We start from the raw sequence: 15,812 nt of genomic DNA on the forward strand, positions 1-15,812 counted from the left end.
TAAAAAGGCAAAAGTGCAGGTCTTGTATAAAAGTATGAAGTTAAATTTCCAATGACATGGGTAGTTTATTTGTATTCATCCTTTTTAAAAAAAATAAATAAATTGAATCACAAGTCTAATATGAATTTTTTCATTTAGGTTAGTGTTTTTGTTGTTGTTGTTGTTGTTGTTATTTGTGTGTGTGAGACAGAGTCTCTCTCTGTCACCCAGACTGCTGTAGTGCAATGGCACGGTCTTGGCTTACTGCAGTCTCTACCTCCTAGGTTCAAGCGTTTCTCCTGCCTCAGCCTCCCAAGTAGCTGGGATTACAGGCGCCTGCTGCTAAGCCCAGCTAATTTTTGTATTTTTAGTAGAGACAGGGTTTCACCGTATTAGTCAGGCTGGTCTCAAACTCCTGACCTCAGGTGATCCGCCCACCCCAGCTTCCCAAACTGCTGGAATTACAGGCCTGAGCCACCCCACCCAGCCCATTTAGGTTAGTTTCTAAAGACATTTCATGAGCAAGTTTTATGGGTTCATACATATGCCTTTGCTTTAAAAAAAATTTAGTTTGATTTGGATATCTGTTATTACATTTGTGATATTTTTGAAGGACAAAGGATGTTTGCCTTTTTAATGTTCCACTTAAATAGAAATAGTGTAGTCACAGGGAATTTATGGGGCTTGATTTATACACATAATTTGTTTGAAAAAGTGCTTTTATTTGATTTTGAAATTTTTTGCTTTCACAAGGATGCTGACTTAGCACGAAAGGCCTTAAAACCCATTGAAAGAGTCTTATCATCTACTTCTGAAGAAGACGAGCCAGGTGTGGTGAAATTTTTAAAAATGAATTGTCGATACTTCACCGATGGAAAGGTATATAGCAATGTAATTTGTTTTCTTTCCTTGAAATCTATGAAAAACTAAAGGTTACAAGTTACTGGAACAGAGGCTACATTAAAAGATCTTACCCAGAGTGTCAAGTTTAGATTTGACAAGCATCCATTAGTTTTCCTCTGTTGGATACCTGGCCATTTTGCTTATTGAGGTAAATGTTATCACTGAGTGGAAATGTGATTCTTTGTGACCTTGGATTCATTGTTTTTTTTCTTTTAGTTTGGGCCTATGAATTGTTAGGGAGATAGTATAAGACACATATAACAGCAAATGCTGGAGTCAGACTCACTGAATTTAAATTCTAACTCTACCACCCACTAACTCTAAGACCAGGGGCAAGGTATTTACATGTCTGAAGCTTCCATTTTTCTCATGCATAAAATAGGAACAATAAAAAAAATTAATAAGAGTATTGTAATGAAAAGTGATAATTTATGTAAAGAATTTAGCACCTAATCTGGAAAATAGTAAGCTCTCAACCTGTATTTGCTGTTGGTGATATTAGTATTAATATCTGCTGTATCCCGTTTTTAGTTTTTTGGTTGTTGGTTGATTGTTTTCTGGGTGTTTTTGTTTTTTTGTTTTCACAAAGAACAAATTCAGCTTTCAGTGAGCCTCTGGAGAAGGGACTATCTTGATAACCAGTGAATTCCTGTGGTCATAGGAGACTTCATATGAGTTTTAGATAATAGGAAAAATATGTTACCGATGTGCATTTATAAAGTTTGCAAACAAGAATGAATAATGCTTGACATAAAGAAACTTTTTTTAAAGACAGCTTTATTGAGATGTGATTCACATAACATACAGTTCACCCAATTACAGTGTAAAATCCAGTAGTTTTTAGTTTGTTCACATAGTTGTGCAACCATCACCACGATCCATTTTAAAATATTTTTATTACCCAAAAAGAAACTCCATAACCATTAGTAGTTATTCCCCATTTCACGCTCTCCCATCCTATTCTTTCCCCTCCCTGCTACCCCCATCTCCATGAGGCAATCATTTACCTACTTTCTGTCTTTCTGTATTTGCCTATTCTAGACAATTTATTATTCCTCCTATCTAACTGTAAGTATATGTCCTTTGACCAACATCTCCCCCATCCTTCTCTTTCCCCTAAACACCTACACCTCTTTTTTTTTTTTTGGTGAGACAGAGTTTCGCTCTTGTCACCCAGGCTGGAGTGCAATGGCACGATCTCTACTCACTGCAGCCTGAGTAGCTGTGACTACAGGTATGTGCCACCACATCCGGCTAATTTTGTAATTTTAGTAGAAATAGGGTTTCACCATTTTGGCCAGGTTGGTCTCAAACTCATGACCTCAGGTGATCCAAATGCCTTGGCCTCCCAAAGTGTTGGGATTACAGGCTCGAGCCACCACACCTGGCCCACCCATACCTCTTAGTCATCACCATTCTACTCTCTATTTCTATGAGATCAGCTTCTTTAGATTGCACATATGAGTGAGGTCATGCAGTATTTATCTTTGTGTGTTTGGCTTATTTCATTTAACATAATGTTCTCCAGGTTCATCCATGTTGTTGCAAATGACAGGATTTCGTTCTTTTTTTATGGCTGAATAATTTGTGTATATATAGCACATTTTCTTTATTCATCTATTGATAGATGCTTAGGTTGTTTTCATATCTTGGCTATTATGAATAATGCTGCAAATAAACATGCAAGTGCAGATACCTCTTTGAGATATGATTTCGTTTTCTTTGGATATATACCCAGTAATGGGATTGCTGGATCTACAAAACTTTTTATTAAGATAATCACTAAACTCATTAAAAGTACCAAAATAAAGTATTTGCCCAAAGAAAGTTACCTGTATCCTGCTGTTCATGGTAGATAATATCCCTATGGCCATTAAGGTCTCTTTTATAATTTGAGCAAGCTTCAGACTTTTAAGACTTCACCAAGCTACGACTTTTTGCTTTTAATCTCCATGGTTCAGCTGTATTCACTCTGGCTACAAAAGTTTCATATTCCTATTTATGTTGACTTTTGTTGGATGTGGGCTTTCTAAATATTTTAAAGAAAAATATCGGGACTATTCTTTGGCACTATAACTCAGAAACAGCCGCTCCCTTAGCACAGAACCATGCACTTGTTAGACACATGGGGAAGACTTGCAGAGTGAATTGTAAAGCCCCGTATTCTCGATCGGGAAAGCACTTGGACAGCCCCTCCCATTTTGTAGACAGAGAACTAGAAAATCTAGGAAATCTGAGATGTGTATGTGAGAACCAGGATCTAGGAAATCTGAGACGTGTATGTGAGAACCAGCTGTGCTGTTGCAGCAGCTGTGATAGAATCAGGCTCAGTTGGTTGCCTCAGTGAGCCACATCTGTTTTCTCTGCCTCACCATCCAGCATTGCATTTCTTCAGCCTGTTTTTCTGGTCCTCACGGAGGGGATGTGATTGTCACATAGGATACTGTGGTTCACAAAGTCCATGGAGTGACCATCTGAGTTAGTTAAAGCTCTGTGGTAGTTGCTGAAAGCATTTCTACCTGAAGTGATTCTGTCCTGTTGCTTTCTCCTGCAGGGTGTGGTTGGCGGTGTCATGATTGTGACTCCTAACAACATCATGTTTGACCCTCATAAGTCTGATCCTCTGGTTATTGAAAATGGGTGTGAGGAGTATGGTCTCATCTGCCCCATGGAAGAGGTGGTTTCCATTGCGCTCTACAATGACATTTCTCACATGAAGATCAAAGATGCCTTGCCATCGTAAGACATTTCTTTGTTTACCAGGAAAAAGGGGGTGTTGAGAGTTAAATGTAGCATAAAAATGAGGGCATTGGCATGATTGAGGGATTGTGTAGACATGGTTTCGAAGGTGGAAGATTTGTGCACTGAAGAAAATGAGAAAAATGAGAAGAAATGAAAAGAATAAAGTCAGTGATGGGAAAAGTTGAACATATAAACATTAAAGGAGAAAAAGAAGCCATCATGTTAAAATGGTATTTGTTTGGCTTATTTTTCTAAAAAGCAGTGCATGTGCTTAATGAAATTATGGGAGAAGAAAGGCATTTTTCTGAAAGAAGTGTATCCAGTTATCAGTAAGAGAATAATGTTTTCTTCTGGGTTTAACTAAGGAGAGTTACGTTTGTCTTCATTTAACTTCTAGGAAAGGCAGTCTCCCTAACTCATTTCCTCCCTCAGTCCTGCACGGAGAGAGGTTTGGGTCGAGTAGAGTAGTAACCACCTTCACATGCTGTGAAGAGAGAGTAATACCAGTTTGCTTTTTCCCTGAAATATAGATTAATATAACTTCAGTTCTGATTACTTTTGCCTTATAATGCAGGATTTATTGTTAAAAAAGAGAGGGAAGCTCCCCAGGAAAAAAGAGAAAGAGTTAAGAAAGCTCGGGGAATTGATTAACTTATGCAGATAATCTGATTTTTACTGTCCTTTTGCTCTACTGTGTCTGTTTCTCTATAAAAACCAGCAGTAAAAATTTTTAAAAACCTTCAGTGATGGGAAGGGGTGGAGCAGTAGGTCCTAACAGTACAGAGGGAAACTAGCCCTTGGGGCTCATATGAAAAAAAAAAAAAAAAGGAGTTACTAGGGAGCTAAACCAGACACAAAATCCCTGGGGGTTTATGCAAGTAGATTCCCCTGGACTCCTACAGCTGTTAGAATCTGGTCCAGGCAGCCCTTCCCCAACCTCAAGCCACCGAAGATAGCACCAGAGCATGGGCCCTGAAGTAGTTTCCAAATTTTGCTGCCAGAAGTGTCTAAATGGGTGGCTAAACAAGTAGGGGCATTCCCTACTGAAATATGGCTCCTAAGGGAGTAATGCCATTGCACATCTTCAGCCTAGGATCTTAATTATTCTATTTAATAATAGACAGTACCTCTTTATATAAAAACTTATCTCATTGTGAGATTATGTTTAATGATCTCGATTATAAGGGATAATGCCATGATTACAGGAAAAGAGCAGAGTTAAGAATCAGCTTCCAATTTGTTGAAATTATTTCAGGGTTGCGCATTGATTCCTGCCTTGGATGCAGGTATATAAAGGATTTTTAGTCTAATGAACAAGAATGTGTGAGAATCAGCGTGAAATAAACTTTGTATTGTCTTCAGAATTTCATAAATTGTTTAAAAGTTAAAAATTACTTAAAACATCATTACCGAAAGTTTAATAACAGTAAGTACAAATTACCCCGTGGCAACGTGCAATAGTTTTTAAAAGTGGATGTGTGTAAAACTCCTCCATCCTCACCTTCAACTTTGGTATTTGTGTGAGAGTGTGTGTGTGTGTGTGCCCGCACGCATGCACGTGCAGGACGTTTTGTGGCTCCAGCTGCCACAGCGAGTAAGAAGGGAACAACTGAAAGGATTATTGATCATCATTAGGTGCCCAGCTAAGTCTAGAAAACATTAATTAACAAACTAGCCAGTTGACACCATTATGTACACTTGGCAACTGCACTGCAGAAAAAGCAGATGGTGAAATTAATCTCAAGTAGGGAATGGGCAGTTTGGATTAGGTAAAAGAAGAAAGGGGTAGTCGAGGTAATCTAGAAAGCTAATTAGAATGCAGTTGAAGGTGTTTTTGTAGGGGTCAAGCTAGGTAGAGAAGGGAAGGAAAGTTTTGCTTATTAATCAAGTGTGTGGAAACTTGGGTTTCTTTGTTGCAGGACTTCTGACAGCCTTTAATATGCCTAATTAAGTTTTGAGTTCCAATAGGGAGATTATGCTACATTTCACAAACTTATTTGACTCTTGGATGGAAACGTTTTTAACATCTCCTGGGATGCTGGTGTTGGGCAGAATATTTTGTGTTTGCAAGTTCCTGCAGAACAGAGATTCTGTCACAATTGTATTTCAGAATATAGCACTTAGGGGCTCAATGAATGCTTATTAAATTGAAATGAATTATAAATTACGAAGGCTTTTTAAAGCATTTGTTGGAGCCAACCAATTACGTAGGCTTTTATTTTCTACTGGAAAAAGCATGAACCTTTCATGCAGATGGTTTATAAAGTCACTTTGGGAAGACAGTCTTTTGGAACTTCAGAACTTCCTGGTACTTTGTAGCTTTATTGTCATAACCATTTATTTCAAAGCCAAAATAGCAGATAAAGTTTTATCTGAAGATGATCTGACCTGTTTAGAAAATATAATTATTTCTGAAATTGAAATGTTATTCTTTAAAAGGGTTTTTATATCTCTGCATTTCAACCCAGTAATGACACTACTAGTAGCAGTGCTAAGTGGATGGGTTTACTCAAGATATTTCCAATCATATTTTTTACACATATTTGAAATTATTACTATTTTTATTTATTTTCAACTTTTATTTCAAGTTCAAGGGTACATGTGCAAGATGTGCAGCCTTGTTACATAGGTGTGTGCCATGGTGGTTTGCTGCTCTTTTTAAAGTATATTTCTTGATCATTTATTTTACACTTGGGAGAACATGTTTAATCAATATTTTTATGTAATTCCAATCTGGGAAGTAGAGCATCTGTTATTAAGGAAAAATAATTGATTGCATCCCAGTACAATGTGTTTCAGCTGATAAACGAGCTGCACCATTGCTATAAAGTAAAGCGATATTGTTATAAAATGAAATACTTACTTAAGAAACATAAGTATTATACGTAAGAGCTTTTTAAATAAGATTCACTTTTCTATACATTTTTAAATTATAAGATGGAGCAACTGCCATATACCAACAATAATAGTGGAAGCTTCCTCTTGCATCTCCTTTGGGAGTAGAGGACTGTCTATGATTAGAAGCATCAGATCCTAAGCCATGAAACCCAGAATCAGGGTTCAAGGTCAGTAACTTTAAATGGAGCAGTTAAGTGAGTAGCTACTAAGTCAGTGAGCATTTCAAAATCAGTGTAATTGTTTTCTATACCATTTGATAAAAAGGAAAAGGTTTGCACATTTAAGGAATTTTAGACATTGATGCTAAAATATTTCCTCTTCTTTATCCTTTCCTTCATGAGAGGCAGATACATTATTATTTCATATTTAGAAATCTTATGGGTAACATCTCCATGTTCATGTATAACTTCCAAATTCATCATGTGCTTCCAGTAGGATATGCAACTCTCATGGTTCATTCTTTCACCATTTCCTTTAGTTGACTTATGTTTCATTTTGAAATCGATTTCTTGATTTTATTTTTTTATTCTGAAATCATTTGAACATAAATTTAAGTTGTATATTTATGTATTGGTTTTTCATTGCGTTTCTGTTTCGTTTTTTGCCTTTCCTCCATTTTGTTTTTGGTTTTATTTTTAACATTCCATGTGCACCCACCATTTCTCCCCCAACAGTGACCTACCTCAGGATCTTTGTCCTCTGTACAGGCCTGGAGAATGGGAAGACCTGGCTTCAGAAAAGGATATCAACCCATTCAGTAAGTTCAAATCTATCAACAAGGAAAAACGACAGCAGAATGGAGAGAAAATCATGACTTCGGATTCCAGACCAACAGTACCTTTGGAGAAGTCCACAGAACACACACCTACAAAGCCCTCAGGCAGCTCTGTGTCAGAGAAATTAAAGAAACTGGAATCCTCTAGGGAGACATCCCATGGCTCTTCCACAGTGACTAAGCTTAGCAAGGAACCTTCCAACACTTCTGCTGCATTTGAATCTACAGCCAAAGAAAACTTTCTAGGGGAAGATGATGATTTTGTTGACTTGGAAGAACTTTCTTCTCAAACTGATGGTGGAATGGACAAAAAAGACACCTCAAAGGAGTGCCTTTCTCTTGACCCAGAGGAACGAAAGAAGGTTGAGTCACAAATAAACAATTCAGCCGTGGAAATGCAGGTGCAGTCTGCTCTAGCCTTCTTGGGAGCAGAAAATGATGTTGAACTGAAGGGGGCGCTAGATTTAGAAACCTGTGAGAAGCAAGATATAATGCCAGAAGTGGACAAGCAGTCTGGTTCACCAGAAAGCCGGGTAGAAAACACGCTGAACATACATGAAGATCTAGATAAAGTTAAACTCATTGAATATTACCTACATAAGAATAAAGAAGGGTCACAGGTATCTGAAAATTTGCAGAAAACAGAATTAAGTGATGGAAAAAGTATTGAACCAGGGGGAATAGACATTACTCTTAGTAGTTCTCTTTCCCAGGCAGGCAATCCCCTAACTGAGGGCAATAAAGAGCCAGATAAGACCTGTGTGAAAGAGAGAGAGCCCCTCCCAGTAAAACTGAACTCTTCTACAGAAGAAAATGTGATTAAAGAGGCTCTAGACTCCTCTTTGGAATCTACTCTGGACAACAGCTGTCAAGGTGCACAAACGGATAATAAATCTGAAGTTCAGTTGTGGCTGTTAAAGAGAATTCAGGTACCCATTGAAGGTAAGCTGTTTTTCTTTAATGCCTTTATATTCTGTTGTATAATTGCCTTTCTACAATTTGCACATGTAATACCCAAATGAGTACAATTGTTTGAAAACAATGTTTTCTCAATAGAGTATATCTTTGCTGATAACATTAACAATTGGAGAGAAAATTTACAAGATATGGTATCTATTTTGGAATTTGAACTATGTCATAGATCTCTAGATACCTACTTCAAAAGTAGTTTACTTTTAATCTTTCAAGCTACTTCCTTTTTTTACCTGTATTTTCTAAATGTAGAGGAGTTTAAACTGTTTTTGAAGAGATCTCAATTCTAAACTGAATTGCATTATGTTATAATTGGATTATCAGTAGCATTCACTAATACGATTTGTCCCAATTCTCCATTATTTGCTATTCTGTTGGTTTTTATACTTATTTTCAGTATGTAGCAACTCATGGGATGTACTTCAACCTGAAGCAACCAAAGCTTTTTCCTTGTGTACTAAAAAAGGCTTGAAAGATTTATTAGCCCTGATACGATGTTGTAGGATGTTTCTGCAAAGTTTTGACTAAGAGAGGATTGTGCACTATCCTTTTTAAGTTGAAAAGTTCTTCTATTACCAATTTGTCAATATTGAGGAAGAGTTTTTTCATGTGTGATTCAGATATACTTCCTTCAAAAGCAGAAAAAAGCAAGACCCCACCCATGTTCCTGTGCATCAAAGTGGGAAAACCAATGAGAAAATCTTTTGCCACTCACACTGCAGCCATGGTCCAGCAGTACGGCAAACGGAGAAAGCAGCCAGAGTACTGGTTTGCTGTTCCTCGGGAGAGGTGAGTGTGGGCTACAATGGAAAGTCTGTGAGTCTGTTAGGTTTGGATTGCATTTTGATATTCCTTATCTTAAAATACTTCATTTTATTATTGATTAAGAGCTTTATCTGAATTGGAGATTTTAGAATTCTAGAAGGATATTATTTAAAGTGGCTTTCTGCTAAATGGTGGTTTTAATATAACAACTATGGAGCTGTCATAGGTACTATGTTCTGAACTGCTTTCATAACGTTCTACCGAGTTGATTTTTAAATGAAAGAAGAATTTGATGTTCTCAAGTACCAGTAATTAGAAGTGATCTTTCACTGAGGATGAAGGAATACTATGGAGCAGATCCAAATGCCTCTTAAATGCAAGAAAGAGGCAGGATTATAATATTTAAAGTGCTTACAATTCTAGGGAATGAAATATTTGTTGGCTTTATGGAGGGAGTGTCTATAGCTCAGCAGCATAAGAAATGTGATCCCCTGGATAGGTTCAAGGAGCTGTATCCTCCTAGAAAAGATTGTATTTTTAAATCACCAAAGAAGATACCTTCTTGGTTATGTGGCAGTCTAGAATAGGAGGGATAGTGGCATAGAAGTTCTTCAACAGTATATCGTTGAGGGTGTCTTTATAATAAAAATAATTAGGGAATATTCTTTTTAGAAACAAATGCTTTTATTTCATATATGTGGTAGAATAAAAACGTCTTATAGACTCCTTGCAATTAGTTTGCAACACAGTTAAAACCATGCATCTTGCCTCTTAAAAACATCATCATCTAGCCAGACCTTCTGGCTAACACACATGCCAAGAGCAAACACACTCAGCAAGCTTCCATAGCATGATTTCTCAGTAAACAAAATTAAATTCTAAGCAAGGGTACACCTTCTGGCTGATTATTACCTAGAATGATCATTCTCATTGGGAGAGTTGTCTCATTTTAATAAATTATAGTTTAATGTGAAAAACAATAGGCTTTCTATTAATGAATTTGCTAACAGCTTTTACCTGTCTTAGACACAAACCCACATTAACGCAGGCATTAAACATAACTTGTTTTGCATTTATGTAATATACTCCTTCACCTGTGCCTGCAGCCCCCACAGTATCTCCTGGAAATTTAGGGATATTGAGGAGAACGAGGAGAAAATGTGTCTTTTTTGTTATTATTTTAAAATGTTTCAAAGAAGCAGTGCAGATTTCTGAAGCTCTGTTAAAATTGGAGTCCTAGAATCAGAATTTTATAGCTGAATAATACCTAAGAGATTTAGGCCCCTTCTTGATTTTATAGGTGAGGAAAACAAAACGCTGAAACTTCCAGTTACATTGTGGGTTGTGTAAACTTGATTATCTGTCAGAAAAACTACCTATCATATATATCGCTTTTTCTCTGGGAAAATGTATTATTTATAATATAAGACAATTGTGTTATTTTCAATTGTGTTATCTTTGCTGGGACTGTCTGCACCAAGGTCTCTTGTAGAATAATTGAAACAATCCCACACATGTAATTATTTTACTGTCATTTCTAACCCAGAAGAAATCTTAAAGCTAAAATAGTACTTTTCTTTGACTTCTTATACCGCTTCAAGTGGTTTTTGTAAGCTTTTAAAAGCAGGTCAACTTTGGGAGGCTGAGGTGGGTGGTTCACCTGAGGTCAGGAGTTTGAGACCAGCCTGGCCAATATGGTGAAACCCCATCTCTACTAAAAATACAAAAATAATTAGCCTGGTGTGGTGGCAGGTGCCTGTAATCCTAGCTACTCGGGAGGCTGAGACATTAGAATCACTTGAACCCAGGAGGCAGAGATTGCAGTGAGCTGAGATCACGCCACTGCACTCCAGCCTGGGCGACAGAGTGAGAGTTTGTCTCAAAAACTAAACAAACAAAAAGAAAGCAGGTCACTTGTGGGATTCTATTCTATTGTATTTTATAGTGTCCATTACTTGTTTACCTTCGGGTAGCAAATAACCTGGTAGCAAATACCTTTGAGTAGCAATTAAATACTTAGTTTTCTTTCGTGAACTAATTATGAATCAACCAAATATTTTCTTGGAAGTGTTATGTTACACTGTGTTAATGACAATAGTTTTTTTGCGTAGATGTTAGGAATTTTTTTGTGGTAACCATTGCTTCATGTATTTCCATGTCTACCTCCCCTGAAGAGACCCACGTTTTAGTTTAAGTAGGGGGAAGATGAAGCAGTCCCATGGTTAATTCTCATCCAGACCTCCACAGTAAGAAATATTTATTCTTGTTTCTACTTCATGAAATTCTTCAGGACTTAAAGCTCAACAGAAATCCTTAAGGGGGAGCTAAGAAGTGGCATGTACAGCTTTTCTCACTTCAGTTATAGTTTCTGGATTCCCTTGCTGCAGCAAACTGAATGTTTCTACTTGCCTTTCTGTTTAATGGATCCATGCATCCATAGGAGTTTCAGTTGCAGAGTGAAGCCACCCTAGGAGTGGCTCCCTTCCCCTTCGTGGATTACAGTGTCCTTTTCATAGACTTTATAGATGTGACAACTTGTTCTGTTTAGGCAGGTCTCTTTGACTTATCCACTATATTGAAGCTCCTTGTCACGGGATAATTAAATTTTGATGGTGTCGCTTCACAAACGTACGTCTCACTGTTTCTCTCTATTGTTCCTAATACTTTTTTAAAATGTTTACCTTTTCTTTTGTTGTTATTACTACTAAAAAGTTAACTCTACCAAATCTCGCTCCTCTTTTATTTACAATGTACCCTGTGGGTTTCCCAAGTCCATCAATGTATGAATAATCTACCAAGTAAGACCATAGAGAGGGCAGGGCTGGGGGGCCAGAGGGTGGTAAGGACAGCAACAATGGAAGCCTTGCATAGTCTCCGTTAATCTCCTCTGTTTTGGGTGAGTTTTTTTTCTGTAGCAATTCTTATTAAATTTTAGATACTAGAAATTAGAGATGTGAAGTAGTTAAAAACTGCCTACATACGTAATAGTCTTATTTACCTTGGTAGAAGTTATCAGAAGATCTAAGACCTCCATGAATCCAGGAAAACCAGCAGTTTCTTCTTGCACCCCTGTACACTATGACTTGAAACATACTCAGGTTCGCTGAGAATTAAATACTTGTTAACCTTATGTCCTCCCTGTCTCCATTATAGCTTGCAAAGTCGGGTGCTTCTCTTGAGACAGCTGAAGATAATAGTAGTGTGCTGGGGAGATTTACAGTTTCCACAACTCTACTTATAAACCTGGCAGATGCTGGCTCCTGCTTTCACTCTTGGTGCTAGTTTAAACATAAGAACAATGTTCCACCGTATTTTAATCATCTAGTACAAAATTTCTCAACCTTAACACTATTGACATTTTGGACTACTAGTTTGTTGTTGGGTAGGGGTGGGGGTGAATTGTATGTTTAGCAACCTCCATGGCCTCTTCCCACTATCTGCTAATAGCATCTCCCCAGTTGTGGTAAACAAAAGTACCTCCAGAGCTTGCTAAAATGTCCCCTGGAGGACAAAATCACTTCACATTGAGAACCACTGGTCAAGTACTAGACCCAGGCCTGTGTACCATTCTGAAAGTGGGGTTGTAAGCCACAATCGCTAAATAATGTAAAGGTTTGACTCCTGTCCGCTTCCCTAGAAGAGGTGTGGAGTCTTGGGCTGAAATAATGAGCCTCAGAACCAGGCAGACGTGAATGGGAATCCCCAGAAGTGGGAGCCCTTGAATGAGATACTTTATCCCCTTGTACCATAACTTTTTAATTTAAAAAATAAGGACAATGTGAAGTTTAAAGTTCGATGCAGAAGATACCTTACACATTCATCATCACAGACAAGGAGAAGGCAGAAAAACTAAAGCAGTCCTTGACCCCTGGTTTGGCAGTGAAGGAGCTGAAATGAACCAGACACACTGATTTAGACTGTATTAACCCATTTACTGTTTGCACCAAGAATACTGTGCTGGCAGCAAGCTGTACTTTTTTTTTTTTTTCCTAAATGGGAAATGGGTTAAGATAGTTTAAAAAATTTTAAATGTAGATGATTATAAGCATTAAGTAATTAGATCATATTTGAACAAATAATTATTGAGTACATACTTCCTGGCAGGCAGGCACTTATTTACCTAGTTCTAGGTAAGTAACACTGGGACCCTATCCCGAGAACCTTATGAAAGGTGATTGAAGATAGTTCTTAACACTTTGTAGAGATACAATATTCCATGAATTTGGATACTGTTTTATATTTTAAAAACCAGCATTGTCTTTTTCCCTCCTTCCCTTTCTTATTGCTAACAGATTGTCCTTGATTAGAAAGAACCAATAATTCTTCTCTAGAGTAAAACTGTTCTCTTTTTTCCAATTATTTATAGCCTTCTAATCTCTGAAATGTTTATAATAATTAATTCTATATTATTCAGCTTTTAAAATAAATAAGATGGAAATAGTGTTAAGTAGCAGGAATTATGTAGAGTTTGTCAAGCCATGCATAAATGTTTAATCCAAACTTTAAATTGGTTAGTGTGATTTGTATAATAAGTAAACTAATAAGAAAGCGAAGGGAGAGAAGGAGAGGGAAAGCCCATGGGGTTTACATTTTTATTTTTGTTTAACTTGAAAAAAAGTATGCTGAGATAACTTTTGTTAACATTTGAACATACAGATAAACCAAAAGGAAATGGGGAAAGAATCTATTTTGCAGTCGGCTTTTTTTCCACTTAATATGCTGTGTACATTTTCCTTAATATGCTGCGTTAGCTCTTTCTTGGGTTGCTGTGAAGAAATACCTGTGGGTGGTTAATTTCTCAGAAACAAAGAAATACCTGTGGGTGGTTAATTTATCAGAAACAAAGGTTTAACTGGCTTACAGTTCTGCAGGCTGTGCAGGAAGCATAGTGCTGGCCATCTGCTTCTGTTGAGGCCTCAGGAAGCTTACAAAACCAAGGCAGAAGACAAAGACAGTACAGGCCTCTCACAAGGCAGGAGTGGAAATGAGAGAGAATGGGGGTATTTGCTACACACTTTTAAGCAACCAGATCTCGGGAGAATTCACTACGGCGAGGACAGCACCAAGCGATGAGGGATCTGCCCCCATGACCTAAACACCTCCCACCAACCCTCACCTCCCACCAACCTAAACACCTCCCACCAACCCTCACCTCCCACCAACCTAAACACCTCCCACCAACCCTCACCTCCCACCAACCTAAACACCTCCCACCAACCCTCACCTCCCTCCAACCTAAACACCTCCCACCAACCTAAACACCTCCCACCAACCCTCACCTCCCACCAACCTAAACACCTCCCACCAACCCTTACCTCCAACATTGGGGATTACATTTTGACATGAGATATGGCTGGGTCACAGATCTCAACCATATCATATGCTATGTTATTTTTATACACACACACACACACACACACACACACACAATACAGTTAGCACACCATTATGTTTTCTGATTGGTTTACTCATGTACTTACTTTGGATATTAGGTTCTTTTGAATTTTTGGCCATTATAAGCAATGTTACATTAAAAGTATCTGTAAAATCCTTCAGGGAGTCATATGAAATCAAAGAATATGTTTAAGGCTTTAAATACATGTCGCACATGAAAGTGTGTGGCCGTGTATACACCCACCAGCATAAGAGCATCCTTTTCCCCAGATGCTTGGAACACTGAGTGTTATGATTCTTTATATCTAATTCGGTAGATGAGTAAAGAAACAAATGTAGCTATAAAATGTCTTATTTTAAAGGTGAGTGAGCACTTTTTATATAACATTTGTTTGACATAAGGTAAGGCTAATTGAGGCCAGAGAGTTTTGGTTCTGTGTGATTCCTTTAATAAGTAAATTTTATGGCTGGGTGTGGTGGCTCATACCTGTAATCCCAGCACTTTTGGGAGACTGAGGTGGACAGCTTGCTTCAGCTCAGAAGTTCAAGACCAGCCTGGGCAACACGGTGAAATCACATCTCTACAAAAAAGTACAAAAATTAGCTGGATGGTGGCACACACCTGTAGTCCCAGCTACTCAAGAGGCTGAGGTGGGAAGATCACTTGAGCCCGAGACGTTGAGGCTGCAGTGAGCTAAAATCGTGCCTCTGCACTCCAACCTTGACAAAAGAGCAAGACCCTGTCTCCAAAAAAAATTAATTTAAAAAATTATTTATACCTTAATATAAAAATGTATAATACATTTATTTGTTAAAAAGTATCCTAAAGTTCTGTCTCTAATTGGCTTCTATTTAGGATCAGCAAACTAATTTGTACTCTATAGACAGTTGTGTTTTGTGTTTTCACTTGTGTTTAGGATAAATTCATTATGTATAAGTTAAATTGATTCTGTTTTAGAAAGCATGATAAGTTATTACATAATGTCAAGCATAATTCAATGTCTCACAATCTCATTTTAATATTTTAATATTTGGGATTTTTGTGCTTTCACAATAAAAATGAGTAACGTATACATGCACACACAGGTATCTGTCAGTTTAAAAGGTATAATCTATGTTGTGTGTATATACCTTATAGTCCAATTTGAGACTAATAGTAGTATTTCCTGTAGTATAGTTCATCACCCAGAGTTCTCCATGGTTGCCTTGACCAAAGAGTAGAACCAAGAGCTCAACTCCCCTTTTTAAGAAATGGTACCTTTTCTTTAAGTCAACATTTCCCTCAAGATATTCAATGGAAAGCTACTCCCATGAACAAGTAATGGAATAGATAACAGGTGTTTCATAGTTAAGTAGGTGTCATACTTAGTTCTAGCTCTGTCTA

At 37.5% G+C, this 15,812-nt stretch overlaps 1 protein-coding gene across 5 annotated transcripts in view; it reads left to right on the top strand.

The window, feature by feature from the left end:
• NCOA7 (nuclear receptor coactivator 7) overlaps positions 1 to 15,812 on the top strand; it is a 163,031-nt gene that overhangs the window by 111,357 nt on the left and 35,862 nt on the right. For 3 of the 5 annotated variants that reach the window (XM_011944476.1, XM_011944478.1, XM_011944475.1), the window contains 4 exons: positions 733 to 858; positions 3,437 to 3,621; positions 7,197 to 8,239; positions 8,890 to 9,058. In XM_011944476.1, coding sequence (XP_011799866.1) covers positions 733 to 858; positions 3,437 to 3,621; positions 7,197 to 8,239; positions 8,890 to 9,058 — 1,523 coding nt within the window. The remainder of the gene's footprint in view (positions 1 to 732; positions 859 to 3,436; positions 3,622 to 7,196; positions 8,240 to 8,889; positions 9,059 to 15,812) is intronic. The other 2 variants (XM_011944479.1, XM_011944480.1) reach the window with 1 other exon arrangement.

This window comes from Colobus angolensis, unplaced genomic scaffold (genome assembly GCF_000951035.1).
Source record: "Colobus angolensis palliatus isolate OR3802 unplaced genomic scaffold, Cang.pa_1.0 Scaffold231, whole genome shotgun sequence".
Lineage (NCBI taxonomy): Eukaryota > Metazoa > Chordata > Mammalia > Primates > Cercopithecidae > Colobus > Colobus angolensis.